Source organism: Rhinoraja longicauda, chromosome 15 (assembly GCF_053455715.1).
Source record: "Rhinoraja longicauda isolate Sanriku21f chromosome 15, sRhiLon1.1, whole genome shotgun sequence".
Lineage (NCBI taxonomy): Eukaryota > Metazoa > Chordata > Chondrichthyes > Rajiformes > Arhynchobatidae > Rhinoraja > Rhinoraja longicauda.
In genome coordinates, this window is record NC_135967.1 from 12,264,215 (window position 1) to 12,281,565 (window position 17,351).

Sequence of the window (17,351 nt, forward strand, 5' to 3'; positions counted from 1 at the left end):
ATTTGTAGGTTAATTGGCATCCGGAAATTATAAATTGTCCCTCGTGTGCAGGACAGTGCTAGTGTATGAGGTGATCGCTGGTCGGCAGGGACTCAATGTGCCGAACGGCCTGTTTCCATGCTATATATCTAAAGTCAAAAGTCTAAAATGTTTAGATTCGGGACACTTCTTCAGCCCCAAAATGTCAGAATCTTGCGGCACAAGATGGCGGCGTAGACGAGTGTTGATGGGACGCATGTGGCCGTGGTAACAGGTCCGGGTCAGCACAGGGCTGGAGAGCTGCAGGAATCACAGTGGGAGAGCAGTGAGAGAGGGTGTGGCAGAACTCTCGTCGGAGAGGAGACTTCCTTCACAGTAGACATACCTTGAGGAAATTTCGCAATGGAGCAGTCAAAATGTACAAACATTTTTTAAATTACGTCTCAGAATGTGGTAATTGCTGGCAAGATTGACACTATTTGCCTCACCCTAGTTTCTATTGAGAGGTTGGGTGTGGAAGAAAAATAGACATTTATTTACACATCATCTGTGGAGAACATGGTTAGGCGGCATTTCGGGTTGGGACCCTTCTTTACCTATGACCTCACCTTATCCGTGTCCTCCAGACATGCTACCTGACCTACTGAGTTAATCCAGCACTTTGTATCTTTGTTTTAGTATACCAGCATCTGCAGTTCCTTGTGTCTGCAATGATCGCATTCTGAGATGTAATTAAAAAAATGCAGAGTGCTTATCTACTAATATTGGAAAATTTGATTTTGAGCTTTTCGTTAATTTAGCTTTTATTATTTTAGTGATTCATCAGATAATCGAACACCAATAGACAAGCACTTTACTATTCAGTAACAGCTCATTTGCAATGCAATGCTAATCTGACATCCATGATATCTTAATCTGTTTTATATAACAGACCATTGGGCAATAATTGTGGTAAAAAGGATTACGGAACAGATTTAATGGATTGTTACTCAATTCTTGATATTGTAGTGTGTCTGGACGCAGTAGGAATCAGGCAAGACGCCAGGTAGGTATTAACAGTAATTTTAATGCAGCAACAGAACATCCACACTCTCTTCAGTCTCAAGCACGAGTTATCTCTCTAGCCCCTTCAGGCAAACCCCGCAGCACTAGTCCCTTCCCCAGCCCTGTCCACCCCATGCCGAGGGGATGATCCAGGGAGTGGCCTAATCCCCGGGTACCGCCACAGGCCCCCCCCCAAGAACCGGAGGCACGAAACGGACAGGGGGACGTATGAGACGACCATCCCGTGTGCGCACCACGGTGGGCGCAGGAACCGGAACCACACTGCCAGGCGAAGACAGCTGCAGGGACGCTGGGGGTAAGGGCCGGGACGCAGGACGACCTCGAGGGCGAGGCCGTGCCAGTAGGACCTGCTGGCTAATGTCCACGTGCGCCGGCTTCAGCCGTGCAATAGAGACCGTCTCAGGACGACCCCCCATGTCCAAAACGACGGTGGCAGAGCCACGCTCGAACACCTTGAACGGTCCTTCAAACGGACGCTGAAGGGGCGTCCAGTGTGCATCCCGGCGCAGGAAAACAAACGGACAGTCCTGCAGAGCGGAAGAGACACTGCGCGGGAAAGAGGCGCTGCCGGCCGGGTGTGCCATTGCAACCGGGTCCCGCCGCGAAGGACGTCGAGGAGCGGTGGAGACGCGATCGATTGAGGCACCGACCTGAGGATCGTTGTCGGACATCGGAGGAACGTCCAGCGCGTCGAGGGCCAGCTGACGGGCCATCCAGAGTTCATTAGCGCGCTCGCCCACCGCCTGCATATCGGTGAACGGGTCGTTGGTGAGCTGCTGGCAGAGATCGGATGGCAGGTGCTGCAGGTAAGCATGTTTAAATAAAAAGCAGGGCTAGTTGTCACCCATCAGGGCCAGCATATCGCCCAGCAGTACCGAAGGGCGGCGGTCACCCAGGCCAGTCATCCGTTGGATCTGAGTCACCCGCTCGGCCTCGCAGAGGCTGAACTTCCTTAAGAGAAAGGCCTTGAGGCCCTCATACTTATTACCCGCTGGGGGGGGCGCGGAGGAAAGGTCTGACCCGTCGCGCAGTGACCTGGTCGAGGGCGCCGATAACGTAAAAGTACTTGGTTGCATCGGCTGTCACTCCCCACAGTGCAAACTGCGCCTCGGCCTGGTCAAACCAGAAATCAGGGTCGTCGGTCCAAAGGGGAGGCAGCTTCAACGCCACGGCATGGAGAGCGGCGCGGTCGGCAGGGTCCACAGGGTGGGGTCCGGCAGGGTCCAGGGGGTGGGGTCCGGCAGGGTCCAGGGGGTGGGGTCCGGCAAGGTCCAGAGGCGGCTGACCGGCAGGGCCAGGTAGTGCGTGTTGAGGAACGTTCGGGTCCATCGCGACTTGCGAGGAAATGTCGAGGGGGATGATCCAGCGAGTGGCCTAATCACCGGGTACCGCCACAATATAGTTAAAGCTTAGATTTAAGATCTGATTACCCACTTCATAAATCCTTCCACTACACCTTCTGTAGTTGCACCTTGCAGCAAGATTAGTGGTGGAAGAGATGGCTGTATAAGCCAGTGATGTGGTCATAGAGTCATACAGAACATAAACAGGCCAACTTGTCCACACCGACCAATATGCCCCATTCTACATTAATCCCACCTGCCTGTGTTTGGCCCAAATCCTTCTAAACGTTTGCTATCTATGTACCTTTCCAAATGTGTATTAAATGTTGTTATCGTATCTCCATTGGCATCGTGTTCAATATACCCTCCACCCTCTGTGTGCAAAGACAGGTAGTGAGAAGGCATCATCTTTTCACTCATGTATTGTGCACATGCACAATCTGATTCCTTCCCTTTCAGATTCCTTTTGTATGCTTGTGTGCCGACTTTATGTCTTTTCAGATGTGATTAGCTTCCTCAAGCTGAGATGATTATATAGATACCAATCTGCTGTTCGCTGTTGATGGTCGAAAGATTCAAGTTCCTAAGCATGCATAAACTCGCTGGAGTTTAAAATGATAAGGGGGAACCGCATGGAAAGTTACTGAAAAGTGAAAGACCTACATAGGATAGCTGTGGAGAGGATGTTTTCACGAGGATGAGTGTCTAGGACCAAAGGGCACAGCCTCAGAATAAAAGGACGTACATTTAGAAAGGAGGTGAGGAGAAATTTCTTTACCCAGAGTATGGTGAATCTGTGGAATTCATTGCCACAGACAGCTATGGAAGCCAAATCATTGGGTATGTTTAAAGCGGATATTGTCAGGTGTTTGATGATTAGTTAGAGTGTTGAAGGTTACGACGAGAAGGCAGGCGATTAGAAGGGAGAAGGCATGGGGTTGAGAGAGAAAGGTAGGTCAGCCATGATTGAAGACAGACTGGACCCGATGGGCCGAATGGCTTAATTCTGCCCCTATGACTTACGAACAAATGAACTGCAATATCACCAACAACTTGTCTTGGACCAACCAGGCACGTTGAAGCTCTATAAAATTATTAAAGGATTGGACAGGCTAGATGCAGGAAAAATGTTCCCGATGTTAGGGGAGTCCAGACCAGGGGTCACAGTTTAAGAATAAGGGGTCGGCCATTGAGGACTGAGATGAGGAAAAATGTCTTCACCCAGAGAGTTGTGAATCTGTGGAATTCTCTGCCACAGAAGGCAGTGGAGGCCAATTCAATGGATGTTTTCAAGAGAGAGTTAGATTTAGCTCTTAGGGCTAAAGGAATCAAGCGATATGGGGAAAAAGCAAGAACGGGGTACTGATTTTAGATGATCAGCCATGATCATATTGAATGGCTATGCTGGCTCGAAGGGTCGAACAGCCTAATCCTGCACCTATTTTTCTATGTTTCCATGAAGCTATGGCCAAGAAAGCCACACCAAACTTCAGAAGGTTATGAAGTTTGGCAAGTGCCTAACCTCTACAGGTGCACCATAGAATGTATCCTATCAGGATGCATCATAGCTTGGTTGGTAACAGCTTTGCCCAAAACTATGAGAAATTGCAGAGAGTTGTGGATGTAACCCAGTCCATCACACAGACTAGACTCCACACCTCCCCTCCACACAGTACACTTCACATGGCCTCTGGAAAGCAGCCAATGTAATCAAGGACCATTATTACCCTGGTCATTCCCTTTCTCCCCTTGCCCATTGGGTAGAAGAGAAAAAAGCTTGAAAAAACTTACAATCAGATTCAGAAACAGCTTCTTTCCCACTGTAATCAGAGCACAGTACCCATTAAATAGGGTATATCTTGCACTTTTTTATATTTGACTTTTCCTGTAACTATAATGATATATTGCTTTAACATTATATACTGCACGCTGTTATTTTTTTTCTTTGTGTTACCTATAGCACTTCAAGAGAGTTTAATTGTCATATTCAATTGTCAACTCCACTGGCTCCCCATCCCCCAGAGAATCCAGTACAAAATCCTCCTCATAACCTACAAAGCCCTCCATAACCTGGCCCCATCCTACCTGACCGACCTCCTCCACAGGCACACTCCCACCTGCACCCTCCGCTCTGCCGCTGCCAATCTCCTATCCCCCCACATCCGGACTAAACTCAGATCCTGGGGGGACAGGGCTTTCTCCATCGCTGCTCCCACCCTATGGAACTCACTACCCCAAACCGTTAGAGACTCCCCCACACTCACCACATTCAAAACATCGCTGAAGTCTCACCTGTTCAGTACTGCCTTCAACCACTGAAGGTCACCTCACCTACTGTCTCCTTTCTCTGTTCATTTATTTATTTACTTATTTATCTATTTATTAATTTCCCTATGTTCTCAAAATCTCTGTAAAGCGTCTTTGAGTATATGAAAAGCGCTATATAAATAAAATGTATTATTATCATTATTATTATATTCGCCGCTTTTCCGTTAGGATAGTTTGTCTGTTTGTTTTTATGTTATGATTGTCTTTGTAAAGCGCTTTGAGCACACGATAAGGCGCTATATAAAATAAATGATTATTATTATTATTATTATTATTATATGTATGAGGAAAGGAACAATAAAATTCTTACTTGTTGCAGCATAGTTTTAGTTTAGTTTAGTTTAGTTTAGAGATACAACACGTAAACAGGTCCTTTGGACCATTAAGTCCACGCCGACCAGCAATCTCTGCACACTAGCATATCTTACAGACACTTGGGACAATTTACAATTTACAATTTTTTCCAAGCCAATTAACCTACTTTGGAGTGTGGGAGGAAACTGGAGCTCCTGGGGAAAACCCACGCAGGTCACAGGGAGAACGTACAAACTCCATACGGGCAGCACCCGTAGTCAGGATTGAACCTGGGTCTCTGGCACTGTAAGGCAGCAACTCTACTGCTGCACCACCGTGGCTTAAAAGGCCCATTAATGCAATAACACAAAAATAAATATATCATAATCAATCATGGAAATAACTAATAATATTCATACTAGATAACCCTAATAGTGCAAAATTAAAGTCCGCAGTGCAACCAAAGACCATCCATGGAAAATCATAGTTGCTGTGGTAATAGTTAGTGTTCTGTAGTGTTCAAGAGGCTGATGGTTGCTAGGAAGAAGCTGTTCTTGAACCTGGTGGTTTGGCTGCCATATTGTGGCAGGACCTCCTGAGGTTCCCTTCGATGGTGACGGGTCAGTACCAGTGATGGAGCAGGCAGTGCCCACCTCTTCGGCTGAATAATGAAGGCAAGAGTGATGAAGGCCTCGACATTAAAACATTTAAATGTTTTAATAACAACATTTAATAGACATTTGCATAGGAACCTCGATAGGAAAAAATTAGAGGGATGTGGGCCAAACATGGGCAAAGGGGACTAGCTTAATTGAGGCATCTTGGTCAGCGTGGACATTTTGGGCAGAAGAGCCTGCATCCGAACAGTATGACACCGACACCTGTTCTATCTCCTCGGCTGAATATATATACGATTCCAGGATTGAATTTGATCAAAAGGATTAATATTTAACCCTTGACCAACACATCAAAGCTGTGATTAGCCAGGCATTTTTACATCACACTGTGAAAAACATCCCAAAACCTTGGAGCAACTCAATGGGTCAGGCACCATCTCTGGAAGACATGTATCGGTAACGTTTTGGGTTGGGACTCTTCTTCAGAATGATTGCAGTAAGGGGGCGATAACTGGAAAAGAGGCGGGGGCGAGTCAAAGTGATTGGTGGGTACAGATGAGGGGATTTTGATTTGCAGATTGGCGAACTAGAGACAAAAATAAGAAAAAAGGCTACGAGATAAGGAGAGAAGTGGAGGGAAATGTAAATCCAAAGGAAGGGATATAATCATGCAAGGATTGCTGCTGCCATTCTAACATTACAGCATGGACTGCAGTTGGTTGTAAAATGCTTTGCACAGCCTGAATCTGTAAAGGATACCATAGAAATGCCGAAACAAGGAACTGCAGATGTTGGTTCACAACAAAAGACACAAAGTGCTGGAGTAACTCAGCGGGTCAGACAATTTCGCTGGAGAACTTGGATAGGTGACGTTTTGGGTTGGGACCCTTCTTCAGGCACAGTCTGAATAAGGGCACTGACCCGCAACCTCACCTATCCATATTCTTCAGAGATGCTGCCTGACCCGCTGGGTTATAAGGCCATAAGGGATAGGAGTAGAATTAGGCCATTTGGCCCATTATGTCTACTCTGCTATTCAATCATAGCTGATCTATCTCTCCCTCCTCACCCCATTCTCCTGTCTTCTCCCCATAATCTCTGACACCTGTACTAATCAAGAATCTATCTATCTCTGCCTTAAATTGTGGGTTACTCCAGCACTTTGTGTCCTTTTATTTTGTGAACAGCATCTGCCGAGCTTTGTGCCTAAGGTTTACAGGGATATAGGCCAAACGTGAGTAAATGGGATAAGCTTAGATGGGACCTGTTTCTGTGCCGTATGACTCTACGACTATAAGCTACAGTGAAAATAAAGAGAAAAGAGAAGTATAAGGACTGCAATGAGAAAACTAAATTCAAAAAGTAAAACTGGAGAAAGAGTAGGAAAGAGTTTATGTGCCTGTAATGCTTCGTCAGCTAGAGTGTGGTCCTGACCTCCCATCGACCTCATTGGAGACATTTGAACTAACTTTAATTGGACTTTATCTTGCACTGTACTTTGGTTTACATGATAATAAACTAAACTAAACTAAACTAAACTAAACATCAAGCAATAACTATCTTTAATTGGTCTATATCTTGCACTGAATGTTGTACCCTTTATCCTTTATCTGTGGATGGCTTGATCGTAATTATGATTAGTCTTTGCTTTGACTAGATTACATGCAAACAAAAAGCTTATCACTGTACTTTGGTGAGCGTGACAATAATAAACTAACTAAACAAAACTAAACTAAACTAAACTAAACTACCTCACTGTACCTGTGCATATGCCAATAAACTTGACGACCTGACTTGCCTGATTAGCTCTTTGATCCTCAGGGTACGTTCTGGAAACGTAACCAATGTTCCCTTTGCAGCAGAGTTCTCCCCCTTCTGGTCATGAACACACTGCATTTCAAGCATATTTAGAGTTTTGAGTTTTGAGATGCATTGCGGAACAGGCCCTTCAGATCACCGAGTCCACACCGACCATTGATCATCTGTTCACACTTCTTCCCTACAGCCATTCGGCTATTAAACACTGCAACCTCAAACAAGCTCTGAACTACATAGACTATTTTTGTTATTATTGCATTATTATTGGGGGGGTTTTGTGTACATATGTGTGCGTGTGTGTGTGTATGTGTGTATATATATGATCTATATATATGTGTATTTGGAGTATGTGTATATATGCACACACTGAACTTTTTTTTCCTCTTGTTTACTATATTTCATTTATTTAGTGTACTATGTTTACATATTTTGTTGTGCTGCTGCAAGTAAGAATGTCATTGTTCTATCTGGGACATATGACAATAAAAAACTCTTGACCCTCTCTTAACTCTTGAGACTATGTCAATATTATCCCACTTTTGCATCCTACACTTTACGAGCAATTTACAGAAGCCCATAAACCTACAAACCTACACGTCTTTGGTATGTGAGAGGAAACCGGAGCAACTGGAGAAAACCCGCGCAGTCACATGGAGAACGAACGTACACAGACCGCACCCATAGTCAGGATGGAACATGGGTCTCTGAGGCTGTGAGGCAGCAGCTTTACCACCGTGCCGCCCCAGGTTTTGTTGAAAGCTTGTGATAGACCTGTCTGCTGTTCTTGAGCTAATACTTCCATTTCCACTTGATAGAGTAGGTTGGGTTCAATGGCTTACTCATATTTTCAGTAATTCCACACCCGGGATAATTTACAATTTTACTGAAGCCAATTTACCTACAAATCTATACGTCTTTGAAGTGTGGGAGGAAACCGCTACCTCACCTGAATGGACTGTCCGGGTCCCCGGATGGAGTCGAGGGAGGCGGTTAGGGACAGGTGTTGCATCTCCCGCGGTTGCAGGGGAAAGTACCTGGGGATGGAGTGCCATTACAAATCACCCCTATTGCAGAAACAAAGAACTGCAGTTGCCGGTTGATACACACAAAGTACACACAAACTCAACAGGTCTGGGAGCATCTCTGGAGAACATAGATTGGTGACCTTTCATTTCAGACAGATTGGAGGGGGGGGGGGGGGGGCAGGAGAAGAAAGCTGGAAAAGGGCAGAGGCAAGTCAAAGCATGGCAGGTAATAAATCTGGAAGGAGTTGATGGGAATATGGGGAAAATGAAGTAGGATTAGTGTGGGGTGCTTTATGGTCAGTGTGGACTTAGTGGGCTGAAAGAATGATTACTGTGATATATGTCTCTGGGACCACGATGCTATGAATTTATATTGCTGTATATAGCTTTAGGTTTATTATTGTCACATATACAGAGGTGCAGTGAAAAGCTTTGTTTACATGCTCTCAAATCAGATCAGACAATACTATACATAAATATAATTAAGTTAAACATGTGTACAATAGGTAGAGCAAAGGGGAAGATGGAGAATGCAGAATATAGGTCTCAGCATTGTAGTGCAACAGTTCCATAGACAAAGTCCAATGACTGCAATGGGGTAGAGGTGAATTGGACAGCTTATGGAAGGACTGTTCAGAAGCCTGATAACAGAGGGGAGAAAACTGCTCCTGAGTCTGGTGGTACTTGTTTTCAAGCTTTCTGCCCAACGGTAGCAGAGAGAAGAAGGAATGACAGGGGTGGGACATCGATGGTCATGCTGGATGCCTTTCTGAGGCAAAACCTTCCAAGATCAGTGCATTTGGGTGCAATCATGGAATGTATCTTTTAATTTTTTTATACCAAAAAATCTCGATGTGCACAAGTGAAGGATCCTGATGCAATTTAATTCATCCAGCATTATCACCAAAATAATGCAATTTTAGTAAATGCCAAAACTGTGATTAGTGTCATTGATGTACCATGGTTAGTTTCCTAAGTAAATAACTGATATTAAATTAAAAAAATTGAGCTTATAAATCAGAACTTCTGCATCCAAGAACACAGAGCCAGTCTGAAAAAACTCATTATGTGGAAACAATTGACTGAAAATCACCATGGTGAGTAAAACGATCCTAAACTTTGTCCTGCATCGATCCCACTTTTTAAAAATTAAATTTTTTGCTCAGCTTTGGAAGATTTCACCTAGATTGCACTGATACCTCAAGTACAAAGTAGCAGAAACTCTGCCCCACTACTCAATGATTGCACAAACACACGTTGCTTTTGAGTTTTGCCTCAAGTTCTGTCTGCATTTTAGGCTTCATTTCCATTCAAACCCAAAGTGCTGGTGGAAACTCAGCAGGTCAGGCAGCATCCGTGGAGGGAAAGGGCGGAGGACATTTTGTGTCAGGACTCTTCATCAGACTGAAGAGCACAAAAATCTTCAAACTTTTATGTGAACATGATTTTAGTGATGTGTAGTAAGGAAGTGCAGATGCTGGTTTCTGCTGAAGTTAGACACAAAATGCTGGGGTAATTCAGCAGGCTCGGCAGCGTCCCTGGAGAAAAGGAATAGGTGACGTTTTAGGATGGAACATTAATGATTGTGACTTCCGCTTTAATACAGTAGGTATATAGATGAAATAATTATCTGGGACAGGATTGCAAGCAGTAAACTAAATCGCTTCTTCCACAAGGCACAATGCATATCCTACTCAGCATTTATCTCATGTCTGAACCAGTTTGAAGAAGGGACCGACTCGATATGTTGTCTGTTCATTCCCTCCACGGATGGTGCCTGACCCGCTAAGTTCCTCCAGCACTTTGTGTTTTGAGCAAGATTCTGGCATCAGCAGTTCCTTGTGTCTCAGCTTTGAAGCATTATCCTGCAGACCCATTCTGATTGTCGTACTAACAGGAGTTAATCCAGATGCAATAAAGGCTTCAAACCAGCATCATGTGGAAAAAAAATTACATTTAGTTCACTAATGTCTTTCAAGAAAGGACATACCTTTAAGAAAGGAGATGAGGAGGAATTTCTTTAGTCAGAGAGTGGTGAATCTGCAGAATTCATCGCCACAGACAGCTGTGGAGGCCAAGGCATTGGGTATTTTTAAAGTGGAGATTGACAGATTCTTGATTAGTAAGGGTGTCAAAGGTTATGGGAAGAAGGCAGGAGAAAGGTGTTGAGAAGGCGGCAGAGTGATGTCGCGGTAGAGCAGTTTGGTCGTTGCAGACTCGGTGACATGAAGGCCCTGTTCCGTGCTCTATCTCTAAAGTCGATAAGTCTAAAGGAAAAGATAGATCAGCCATGATTGAATGGCAGAATACACGCAATGGGCCAAATGGCCAAATTCTGCTCCGATGACACGACCTCATGAAATAAAATCTTCCATCCTTACCCTTTCTGGATTGTCTGTGGCTTCTACAGACCCTGAGTGTTCTCTGAAAAGCCCTTGGGGGAGTAGGGGTGGTCGATAAAAACCCACATTTTATAAATGTACGCATGAAGACTCCAGAATTCAAAGAAAAGCAACACAAAATATTCACGTTTTTATGTGAAAAAGATTTTATTGATTATGAGTTATGCCTTAATATAATGTATATAGATTAAATAAATACCTGGGACTGGGTTACTAGTAGAGAACTATCCCTCTTATTTCACAAGGCAACATTGGACATCTTACCCGTGTCTAACCCATGTCAATCAGTAGATGGCGATCTAGATATCCAACACAGACCAACAACATAGACCACATTTCCAAATGCAATTTGCACCAACTCCCCCTCCACATTTCCCCTGCACCCATGATTACACAATGCGACTCCCGGCTCTGAAGCAATTAGGACTGGAGGGAAGGTACAGAACAACACCACATGAGTGGGGAAGGGAACCTGTCGGGTTGAGTCCCACTCTCTCCATGTGCAAGCACGGTTTGGCAACAGCTCCATCCAAGACCGCAGGAAATTGCAGAGAGTCGTGGACCATCTCAGCCCAGGCCAACACACAAACCAACCTCCCTTCCATTGACTCCATCTACACCTCACGTTGTCTCGGCAAGGCCACCAGCATAATCAAGGATGAGTCGCACCCTGGCCACTCCTGCTTCTCCCCTCTCCCATCAGACAAGAGGTACAGAAGTGTGAAAATACATACCTCTGCAGTTTCTTGTTTCTACATTCTAGCTGTAGGAATTAAAGCAGGTTTAATGTTTATCAAGAACTGATTATCTTTAATCGGCCCTTACTGGATTTTATCTTGCACTAAACGTTATTCCCTCTATCCTGTATCTGTACGCGCTGGAAGGCTTGATTGTAATCATTTTATCGTCTTTCCGCTGACTGGATAGCCTGTAACAAAAAGCTTTTCACTGTACATCGGTACAAGTGATAATGGACTAAACTAAAACCATTACTTTTTTTTACCTCATCCATATTTGTTGGATAATGAAGCTCTTTGCATCTAAAGCGCTCCCAGGAACCCATCTTCATGGGGATTTTGATGCCTTAATATCCGTTCTCATCCTCAACATGAAGTGATTTTGACCACATCCTGACCAATATTTGCAGACGTGAATCAGGAACCAACCCCAATGTCAGATTAAGAGCCAATGTCCCTTAAAGAAGTTATCTACAACATGGTTTGCTCTAGCATGTAGGATGGAACTGCAAACGCTGGATTACACATGAAGATAGACATAAAATGCTGGAGTAACTCAACAGGTCAGACAGCATCTCTGGAGAAAAGGAATAGGTGATGCTTCAGGTCGAGACCCTTCTTCAGACTGAGAGTCAGGGGAGAGGGAAACTAGAGGTAGGTAAAGACCAGCTTAAGCGTCAGAGTCAGCACCGATGACCCAGGAAAGGTGGAGCCCACAATGGTCCAATGTGGAACCCTGCTTCACACTAAAAGTAGGGGGGGGAGGGGTTGGAGTCGAGAAAAGGCCAGAACAAATCAGGGCTGGCAGCAGATTAGCTCATGAAGGGCAGAGCTTTTAATGGCCCATTGTTAGCTGAAGGTGTGAAAACAAGAGGGGTACGAGGATGTAAGTGGAACTGGCAGGAATACAGGAGTTACTTGAAAATAGAGAAATCAACGTTCTTAATTTAATGGGTGAAGTGTCATTCCTGGAGGCGTCACTCTGTCAGAGCACAGGGTCTCCCCAAACATTGCTTAGAAACAATGAATATGGAAAAAAAATGGTTTCTGCAATTTATATTGTAGCTATGAGGTTTACAGTCATTTTCATATTTATTTCATATTTCATTTTTTTTTTCTTTCATATTTCAGATACAGCGCGGAAACAGGCCTTTTCGGCCCACCAAGTCCGCACCGCCCAGCGATCCCCGCACATTAACACTATCCTACACACACTAGGTAGGGACAATTTTTTTTAACGTTTACCCAGTCAATTAACCTACATACCTGTACGTCTTTGGAGAGTGGGAGGAAACTGAAGATCTCGGAGAAAACCCACGCAGGTCACGGGGAGAACGTACAAACTCCTTACAGTACAGCGCCCGTAGTCAGGATCGAACCTGAGTCTCCGGCGCTGCATTCGCTGTAAGGCAGCAACTCTACCGCTGCGCCACCGTGCAGTCATACAGCACAGAGACCCGTCGAATCCACACCGATCATTCAATACCCATTTAGTTTAATTTAGTTTAGAGATACAGCATGGAAACAGGCCCTTCAGCCCACTGGGTCCATGCCGCCTGTTGATTACCCGTTTACACTACTTACCATGTAATCTTTCTATGTGAAAAATTGACAAGAAGAGTTATTAGCCTAGACATTACTCTTGGCGATTTTAATAGAATGTGTCATTTCCCTGCCAAGTTACATCAGCACTTTCTCATCCACTCCCTGCACACTAGGGATCATTTACTGAAGCCAATTAACCTACAGACCCGCACGTCTTTGCGATGTGGAAGAAAACCTGAGCACCCTGAGGAAACCCATCTGGCCACAGGGAGAATGTACAAACTCCTCGCAGACAGGATCGAGCACGGGTCTCTGGCACTGTGAGGCAGCAGCCCCCTCTGCTGTGCCATTGTACTGTCCACTTAGCAAGTATAAATCGACGCTAAAAGTGAAAAGTGGGATATTTTCAATTATTTTCCAAGAATCAATGTTGGAGGTGGAGTGTGGCAGTTTGTGTCTGTTGTAAATTACGCTAAGCACCACAGGCAGAGAATAGTCTGGGCAAACGATAGTCCACAAGGTTTTACTGCTTCCATAGGTACAGATGAGGCAGTGGTTGATGTTTGTTTGAAATGATTTTGGATTATCATTTGCAGTAGTTGGCACAGTTGGCATCATTGGCACAGCGGGCTGGCATCATTGGCACAGCGGGTAGAGCTGCTGCCTCACACCACGTGAGACCCGGGTTCAATTCTGATCTCGGCTGCTGTCTGTGCAGTTTGCACGTTCTCCCTGCGACCAAGTGGGTTTCCTCTGGGTGCTCCAGTTTCCTCCCACATTCCAAAGGCATACAGGTTCGTAGGTTAATTGACATCAGTAAAATTGTCCTTAACGTGTAGTATAGTGTTAGTGTATGAAGTGATCGCTGGTCGGCGCAGTCTCAGTGGGCCGAAGGGCTAGTTTCCACACTGTCTCTAAAGTAAAGTCGAAAGTCTGTACGGAGTTTCTACGTTTTCCCTGTGACCACGTGTGGGTTTCCTCTGGGCACTCTGGATTCCTCCCACACTCCAAGGACATGCAGGTTTGTGGTTTAATTGTCCCGGGTATTTAGGGAGTTGATGAGTAAGTTGGATAACATAGAACTAGTGGGAACAGGTGATTGATGATCTTAGACAATAGACAATAGGTGCAGGAGTAGGCCATTCAGCCCTTCGAGCCAGCACCGCCATTCAATGTGATCATGGCTGATCACTCTCAATCAGTACCCCGTTCCTGCCTTCTCCCCATACCCCCTCACTCCGCTATCCTTAAGAGCTCTATCCAGCTCTCTCTTGAAAGCATCCAACGAACTGGCCTCCACTGCCTTCTGAGGCAGAGAATTCCACACCTTCACCACTCTCTGGTCCACTCTCTAAGTGATAATAGGTTCAATGACCTAAGTCCATCTTTAGTTCACCTTGTCCAGCTTCATGTGCTATATCCAGTGCTCCTGAAGTCCAAAGTGGACCAAAGGGCCTGTTTCCATGCTGTATCTTTCAACCTGTCCCACCATTACATCTCTGTCGGAATCTTATCCACCAGTCCAGTTCTATGAAGTAAGGGTGTACTTAAATCCTAATCTGCAGTATTTCAGAGGTTATTAACTAGAGGGAGCTTTCTTCCCATCAACATCACCAACTAGAGAGCAGTCCTGACCTACCATCTACCTCATTGGAGATCTTGGACTATCTTTAATCGGACTTTGCTGGACTTTATCTTGCACTAAACGTTATTCCCTTTATCCTGCACCTGTACACTGTGGGCAGCTTGATTGTAATCATGAATAGTCTTTCCGCTGATTGGATAACAAGCATCAGAAAAGGGTTCTTCTCTGTACTTCCGTAAACGTGACAATAAACTAATCTAAAGATGGAGGAAGAAGGGATCACGTGGGCCAAGGCGAACTGAGCGTAAGTGTTCGCGCAATGATCGCCAAGTCTGCGCTTGGTCTCGCCGATATATGGGAGACACTTCAGGAGCACTGGATACAGCACATGAAGCTGGACGAGGTGAACTAAAGATGGACTTAGGTCATTGAACCTATTATCACTTAAAAATTGATTAAACCTCATTCAAACCGTCTCAGCTGTTTGTCTGCTTGGAAATGTAGACATTTTTCTCTGAAGTTACTGTTCATTCCAGAATTGAACTGTGTTCATCACTGAGCAGTTACAACGATGTTATCCAGTGACAAATGTAAGAGATCACATATTTAAATCACTCGAAAGGGCAAGTTTAAACTAACATTGAAAGAAGGTAACACTTAGATGTAAAAATTGACAAGAAAAGTTATTTGCCTCGACATTACTCTTTGGTGATTTTAGTAGAATATTTCATTTCCCTGCTAAAGTTACTTCAGCAGAGACATAAAACTATTTAAAATACATTTATGCAAGTATGTATAAAATGGTGAACAGAACATTCTTCGGGAATGTTGAAATGGATTTCTGCTGGAGCAAGATATGTAACTTAGTTTAGAGACACAGTGTGGGAGGAAACCAGAGTACCCGAAGAAAATGCACGCAGACACAGGGGGAACCTACAAGCTTCACCCAGACAGCACCCATAGTCAGGAATGATCCCGAGTCTCTGGCACTTTAGGACAGCAACTCTACCGCTGTACTACTGTGCCACCACTTGTTAAGCAACGTGCCAGAATTCAGTTCTATTGACACCAATACAATTGATTACCTTTTGTTACACAATTGTGTGAATGCTATGGTCAGCACAACATTTGCTGGCGTGAGTACTGTGTGAATGTTGCTTGCAAGGGCAGCATCAATTGGACACCTTTAGTTGCTCTTGAACTGAATGGTTTGTCATTAGGTAGAGCGATTGTTTTGGATGACAGCAGATCCTTCTCTGGGAAGATCACGCTATGTGTCACCACAGTCTGGTGCCATTTTCTAATTTCATTATGCCAGCCTTATTGCTATTGCCTACTGTCCAACATTACTCGGTGTCTAGAGGTGCATTTAAGCCCAAAATAAATAAGGGCGTTAGACTGCTTACTTGAGAGGCCATCAGTGTTATTACAACAATCCAATACTTTCACAGACATCATTAGTAACTGGGGAATCTACCTAATGAACAATTTAATTAAGATAGACAAAAATTGCTGGAGTAACTCAGTGGGTCAGGCAGCATCTTTGGAGAAAAGGAATGGGTGATGTTTCGGTTCAAGATCTGTCCTCAGACTGAAGAAGGGTCTCGACCCGATACATCACCCATTCCTTCCTTGTTCCTGGATCTGTTTTGTTCTGGCCTTATCTCTTAATCTGAAGAAGGGTTCCAGCCTGAAATATCACGTAATCATTTTCTCCAGGGATGCTGCCTGACCCGCTGTGTTAGACCAGCATTTTGTGTCTATCTTTAATGTAAACCAGCATCTGCAGTTACATCCTAACCATTTAATTAAGTTCCCCACCAGTCATGGTTGGATTTGAACCTGTGTGCCTTGGTCAGGAGTCCCAGCCTTTGGTTTACCAATCCTGTATCTTAACCGCTTTGCTACTGTCCCCGCTGTGCAGATGAATGTGTTAAAATGAGTGTCCTGTAAGAGATACTTGATTGAGAGGGAAAAATAGATCAGCCATGATCGAATGGTGGAGAAGACTTGATGGGCCGAACGGCCTAATTCTTGAACTGACCCGATGGGCCAAATGGCCTAATTCTTGAACTGATTCGATGGGCCGAACGGCCTAATTCTTGAACTGACTCGATGGGCTGAATGGCCTAATTCTGCTCTTATATCTTATGGTCTTGATTTCCCCCATTACTCAACATTTTGTTCTACCCATTAGTGTTCATTTGTTCACTTGATATCTTGATGGCTAGAGGTTTTTTGTTATGACAACAGTCTCAGCTTAAATAACAGAGATGGTCACAAATGGGTCTCAGAAATGAGTTGAAGAGCAATATTGTCTTGAAGGCTTATTTCGGAGCAGAAGGTTTTACTGGACAGTCTGTGGCATGTCGCTCCATGCCTTGGCCTTCTTCTTAGCGATGGCCAGCCAAGGAGGCTCCACTGTAGACAACGGAGCGAGCTTTGTGTTGGACATTGGCCGTTTGTCTCTTGTTCCCATTCCACAGGCCTGTGGCTTTGGCTGTAGGTGGGGACCTGCCGAGATAACAAAAAGATCATCCCATTGTCAAAATACACTGATGTCGAGTGAGCTTCTGTCAGCCTGCGTTGAAATGAATTGGGTAAATATTGTTA

At 44.6% G+C, this 17,351-nt stretch overlaps 1 protein-coding gene across 2 annotated transcripts in view; it reads right to left on the reverse strand.

Annotated features, from left to right (window-relative positions):
* Positions 1-16,345: 16,345 nt before the first annotated feature.
* Positions 16,346-17,351, reverse strand: part of LOC144600527 (uncharacterized) — a 70,296-nt gene continuing 69,290 nt past the window's right edge. For both annotated transcript variants that reach the window (XM_078412199.1, XM_078412198.1), the window contains exon 12: positions 16,346-17,252. In XM_078412199.1, coding sequence (XP_078268325.1) covers positions 17,086-17,252 — 167 coding nt within the window. In that variant the 3' untranslated portion in view covers positions 16,346-17,085. The remainder of the gene's footprint in view (positions 17,253-17,351) is intronic.